Source organism: Callospermophilus lateralis, chromosome 10 (assembly GCF_048772815.1).
Source record: "Callospermophilus lateralis isolate mCalLat2 chromosome 10, mCalLat2.hap1, whole genome shotgun sequence".
NCBI lineage: Eukaryota > Metazoa > Chordata > Mammalia > Rodentia > Sciuridae > Callospermophilus > Callospermophilus lateralis.
In genome coordinates this window covers 103,061,518-103,067,517 of record NC_135314.1, presented here as the reverse complement: position 1 = coordinate 103,067,517, position 6,000 = coordinate 103,061,518, and the positions used below count along the sequence as shown (strand labels likewise).

The following is a 6,000-nucleotide window of genomic DNA, read 5'->3' as shown; positions in this document are numbered from 1 at the left end:
AACCACAGGCCCCTGAGTCCCCTTTCCTTTTCACACAGTAGTACAGATTACAATGATGCACTGGATTCGACCCCTATGACCTACATTTGCTTCCTGTGAGAGGAATCCACTTCTCCATCCCTGTCACTGGGTTTAGGATTGAATTTGTTTTGGCCAGTGGATGTATATGCCACTGTATTTCACCAGCTGCTTTTTTCCTTCCCTCTATGAGAATGGGGAGTTCCAGGCAGGAGCTGCCTTTCAGCCTGTGTTCTGGAATGAGAAGACACAGGGAGCAGGACCTCAGTCAACCACGCACAACCAGTGAAAGGCAATGTGGGTTTAAAGAAAACATGATGGTCCTCACCTCTGAGACCTAGATGTTCCTGCAGCATAATCTTGTGTGTGTGTGTGTGGGGGGGGCGGGGGTGCTGGAGATTGAACCTAGGGCCTTGTGCATGCGAGACAAGCACTCTACCAACTGAGCTCTATCCCCTGCCCACCTGCAGCATAATCTAACAAAAGCTAATTAAGGTGCGGGGGTCACCGACTTAGTGCTCACAGCAAGTGAAACAGAGTATGTGGTAAGACCAGGGGATGACCAGGTTGTGGTAGCTGGGATGGAAGCACAGTGTAAGGGTAGATTCCAGTATTAAACTTAGTTATATGAGTTAAAATTTAAAAAAGCTGCTGATTTGGTTAGCCACCACAGGGCTAATATTTACTACCTGAAAGGTAAAGAAACATACAGGTAAAAAATGAAAAATACAATGACCCAACTGTTTTTCATAATTGTTTTAGAGATCTCCTAGGAATCTTTAGTTCAGAAGGAACAATCCTTTAAACTCTGGGTCCTCCCTACCCAGGTCTTTTCTTAGAATGAAAGAAAATTATTTTTTATTTTAAAAGTTCTCTGTAAAAATCCTGAGTTAGATTCTCAAGCTTCAATATAATCTGCAACACTGATCAAATGTAATCATCAGTCTTTAAAGTGACTTCTATACACAATGGGGATTACCAAGGGCATAAATTGATTCCATGGAGCATTTCATTTAATTGATTTTATCATAACTGTATCAGGTCTGATCCCAGGAAAAAAGAAATAGCCTTGTTATAGAGAACCACAGATTATGGCAGCTTTAATTTAGGTTAGATTTTTCATATAGGTGAATTGTAAATATCTGAGTATTACAAGAGCTGACTACATACTTTCAAGTTTTTATTTCCTGTCAAAGGATTTGATATTTTGCTCTCTTATAATTAAGAAGAAAGGATTACTTATCTCAAATCAATTCTAACAGAAAATTGTATAATCCCAGGAATATGGGGCAATACTCCTTTTTAACCTACTAGTAGCATTTCCAACAAAGGATACATCAGTGCTTCTATGAAAGCACATGGGACATAAATCAGACGTGACTTCAGACTACGTATAAGGCCCTTTTTGATTACAAACAATAACAGCAACAACTTGTTTCTTTTTTTTTTTTTTTCCTCTTTATTCACAAGTTGATTGTTAATGAGAAAACACACAGGGTAAGATTAACATTGCAACTTGGATCTTCAGTCTTGTTTTTCTAACCCAAATACTGATAAAGGACACTCTTCTCATAACATTCTCTCCTCTCCCTTCTTTTGTGCCTTCAGAGTCCTTTCTAAAAGGAAATACACTGCCTGGCATTCTATATAATTCCTAAGTTCCAGGGGAAAAATGAAACAGATAAAGTGATATCTAAGAACACTGAGAACTATAGCTTCAAAAACAAAACAATAACTCAGATTTTCTTGCTTTAATTATTCTTTACATTACCACAGTAAAATATAAAATGAAGTCCAAGAGAGTACTGATACTCAATAAATGACCTATGACTTTCACATTAATGGGGCTATCAATAATAAACTGATCAATGAAGTAACTGGAACAAAGCTCAAATACAAAAATTGATTCACTATTCTATTATACAGTATTGAAACCACCATAATAACATTTAAACACCCAAAAAGTTTGAAGTAACATTAAATAATAACTGGTAACTCCAAAATACCGCAACATCTTTAAGTGCCTTCTGAATGACCAAAAACAGATATAATTAATTTTGTTCAGTACAATGTCAGTGAAGTTTTTTTTTACACAGAGCTATATAGTTTTTAAAAATTGGTAACCCATGTAAGATACACACTAAACCCTTAAGTGTCTAAACTGTTCAATAAATAGAACTCCACACTGCTTTGCTGTTACGGACTAATGAGCTTATAATTAAGAAAACCCTTTTAAGAAATTCTAGTCTATAGAATGACATGTTCAATGTTTGGCCCTATTAATTTTCAGGCAAAAACCTGATTCCTTTATAAGACATTTAATTCCTCTGAATACCACTTTTAAGGGACTTGAATTTTGTCAAAATAAATCACTAGTAATGTGTGGCCCTTCAATCTCTGGGTTCTCCATGATCTCAGTTCAGTGTGAGCCAGCACACTGACTTTTCCATGAGTTCTCCACAGCACCAACTTTAAGACTTTTCCACAAAGCATCCTGCCCTTCTCTAGATTTTTGGTAGAGTGTAAAGTTAATAATGGCATGTGGTGTTCCTTAGCATAACCTGCCAAAATGTGATGATTTCCTTGGAAGAAAAACCATGGGCTGCAATCACACGTCTGAGTTGACAGACATCCAAATGGATTCTATATAAAAAGAAAAGGTTTGTGTCTTCTGGAATATGAATGTCCACTTTTAACAAATTCAAACAGATCCCGACATAAACATCTTCGAACTTGATGGGTTTTACATGACCCATCATTTCATAGATCCTTGGCACCAAATCTCTGGACATTATATAACCCAGCCCACTGCAGTAGGGAGGGAACACCTTGAAAGGATACTCCTGGTAAGAAATATGGTTTTTCTGGTAAAATCCTCTATAGGAGTAATTATCAATGAGAGGATAACCTGTAAAAAACTTCTCTGAGTGGTTTAAATTTAAAAGATACTTCACTAAATTACCAGTATTGATGAAAACGTCAGTGTCTGTCTTCATGACATACTTGGCATTGGGGCAAAACTCAGTTACCCACCTGAACGCCATAATGGTTTTCAAGGTCAGGTTGTTATATGTGTCTAAAAAATCTTGTCGTATTATGTCACCATAAAGAAGGTGCTCATCTTCTAAGGACAACGCTAACATTTTGTCTTCCCTTTCAGCTTGCTGGCCTAGTAAGAAAAATGTAAGAACCTCATATCCCCACCACGACTTCTTTTCACCCCAAGTAACCCTAATGGCCTGCCTGGCTTTCACATCTGAGGGGTGCGAGGTCACTAGGATGACCAGAAATGGGTTTTGATGAGAGCAGTTTGAATGCTCTCGAAGTGTAAAGCGAAAGTCTTGTCTATAAATTGGCTCATACTCATAGAAGTACATCCAGTTTACACGCTCTATCACGTTATAGTGGGGAAGGCTGAGATACCACATCACGAGGAAACTCAGGAGAGACAGCAGCAGAAGGCTCCATTTGAGGGATCTCAGTGACATCCTACTGGGAAGGGCAGTTAAGAGAGTCAGGGCCATCCACAGCAGCTGGGAAGGACGTAAGGCACAGGTTCTAGAAGATTTATAAAAAGTTGGGTTAGCACTCCACCATTCAAAACATATTTTCAATTGGTATTTGAGAACAAAGGATGCAAAGCAAAACCCCAAATCCTGACTTGAATGAATCTATTTAACTTCATTTAACTATAAGCAGACGATACCAACAATCAAAAGTGTTCTCAGCTTTTAAATCAAGACCAAGGTTAAGACATATCTTTTAATTATTTTGAAATGAATACTTCTTATCCTACACAAATAACTGTCTTTTATGAAACATGATTTTTTTCTTAGATGCCTGGAAGGACAAAAAGAAATGAGTAATGGTAAATTTAAAAATTAATCTACAATAAAAACAAATGAAACTGTATTTCTTCTTCTTCTTCTTCTTCTTTTGTTTTTTGCTGCCATGGAAAAGAATATGCACTAAAGGATTTAATGCAAGGATGTATTATGAGCAACATGTCCAAATAAACCAAGGGTCTTTCTCAGCTGTATGATCTGATTCTACCAAATCTGGAGTAAGGAAAACCCTACAGCAAAAATTATTTTATTTATTTAATTTGTTCTTTTGGCAATAATCATTAATGGTGGCCACTGATGTGGGGGATCAGATAAAGGTGGAGACTTCACCTGGAAGGTGAGTACTTCAGACACAAATACAATAACTTTCTCTTGATTTTTTTAAAAATTCAGACTATGAAACAGCTTTTACTTGCCCCAAACAACATTCCCATCCCCCTTTTACTCAACGCTCAGTCTAGAAGCAAGTGTGTAATTAAAAGTCTATCTTTATACCACCACTCTCCCTCCTTGGTTGTGTCTCAATTTCCTTTTGTATGTTGGGAAATGGACTGGGTGTCACTGCTGCTCATAATTAGAAACCACTGAAAGCCCCCAATGAAGCATCCAGGAAAAAAATTCTGTCTTTAGTATTGAGTTTTCATGTTTCCCATTCCAATCTATTCAGAAATCACACACCAGATCAGAATCATGCAAGGGAACACTTCTAAGAACACTTGCTCTTACCAAAAGTCCAGTTGAGACAAGGAAACAGAGCTATGTGATTCAGCACCTTCAGACTAGCTTTAGCTCTGCTCCAGACCCCACAGGGCTTTTGTGTGCCTATGGACGGCACAAGGTAAACAGTGCCTAAATGTTCACTGGACATGGTCTGTGTCAACAGATTGCACCAAACACTAATGAGACCAAAGGAAGAGAGGAAGAAAAGAAAATCCCAAGGCAACAGTTCAACATGGCAGGAGAGTATAGTACAGACTGCCTCCATCAAATGCTAAGGGATTTCAGTGAAAGGGGCAGATTGATAACATGAGAAGAAGGCGGCTAAGGAGGCTTCTCATAGCTGTCCCTTTACCAACAATTATCCTGGGAATTCAGAATTTGCTGTAGAGGATGAACATTAATGTCAAAGGTTCTACCTTGGAATGACCTTAGGGTGTCTGAACACACAGCTTTTCTGCCTCTTCATACATATGAGTATGATCAGATCTTAACACACCTTGCCTTCTCCATGAGGCCATACTCACTTGCCCTGATTACTTCTGAACCCAATAATCTTTTCTATTTTTATTGCTTTCTACATCTGAAGTCACACAATGTAATGGAATGTTTCAGTAAACTGTCCCCCGTTTGGTCGCATGTATATATATGTCTTGTCTCCTCACTTACATTCTATTGTCTTTCTTGGCAAAAACAATTTTTCTCAACAGTCAAAGCACAAGACAGAGGAAGGCCCACAGAAAGAGTGCAGTGGACACTGACATACTGTTTGCATTTGAATAAGAATACTATTGTAGGTCTGTCCATCCAACTCCCATCCTCCTCTAATCCCTTAATAGCCATAAACAGTACATGAAAGAAACAGGAAATAGGATAGTTTTAGAATGAAAAATTTAGACGTAATTTGTCGGAAGCCATTCTCACACGTGACTGGGTGACTCCCGGTTAGGGTCTGAGGCGCTCTGGCTGTGTCGGAGCTTTCCCGGCCCTCTCCTGATGAGAGAACCTGTCCGTGTGGGGGTGTAACTGACCACTGACCCCGGAGGCCCAATCACTGACCCTGACCTTGGAGTGCGGCTCCCCCTTCAACCTTCATTGGATGGAATTATCCCCTGAATTTCTTGCTCCCCAATAAAAGGCTACTCCCTGGCGTGCTCTCTCTCTCTCTCTCCTGCTAGCCCTGAGTAATCCTTGCTGCCCTGCCGGGCGGTTAGAGGAGGGAACCAGAGAGGGGAGCCGTCTCGGACCTGGTCATAGAAAAAGGTAACTGAGTCTGTGTGTTTATTTCGATCTCGCTAGCTAACTTTTATGCCAAGAACCTCATTAATGAAACCATTGCGCTGGCCGCGTGGTAGAATTGGCGCCCACGAGGGGGGCATTCTAGATTAGCTAGATTGAGTGGGAGCGCGCTATAAAGATA

The 6,000-nt window shown here is 39.4% G+C and overlaps 1 protein-coding gene across 9 annotated transcripts in view; it reads right to left on the bottom strand.

The window, feature by feature from the left end:
• Positions 1-1,403: 1,403 nt before the first annotated feature.
• The window catches only part of B3galnt1 (beta-1,3-N-acetylgalactosaminyltransferase 1 (Globoside blood group)), a 37,660-nt gene continuing 33,063 nt past the window's right edge, over positions 1,404-6,000 (bottom strand). For all 9 annotated transcript variants that reach the window (XM_076867534.2, XM_076867535.2, XM_076867528.2 and 6 more), the window contains one exon: positions 1,404-3,576. In XM_076867534.2, coding sequence (XP_076723649.1) covers positions 2,547-3,542 — 996 coding nt within the window. In that variant the 5' untranslated portion in view covers positions 3,543-3,576 and the 3' untranslated portion in view covers positions 1,404-2,546. The remainder of the gene's footprint in view (positions 3,577-6,000) is intronic.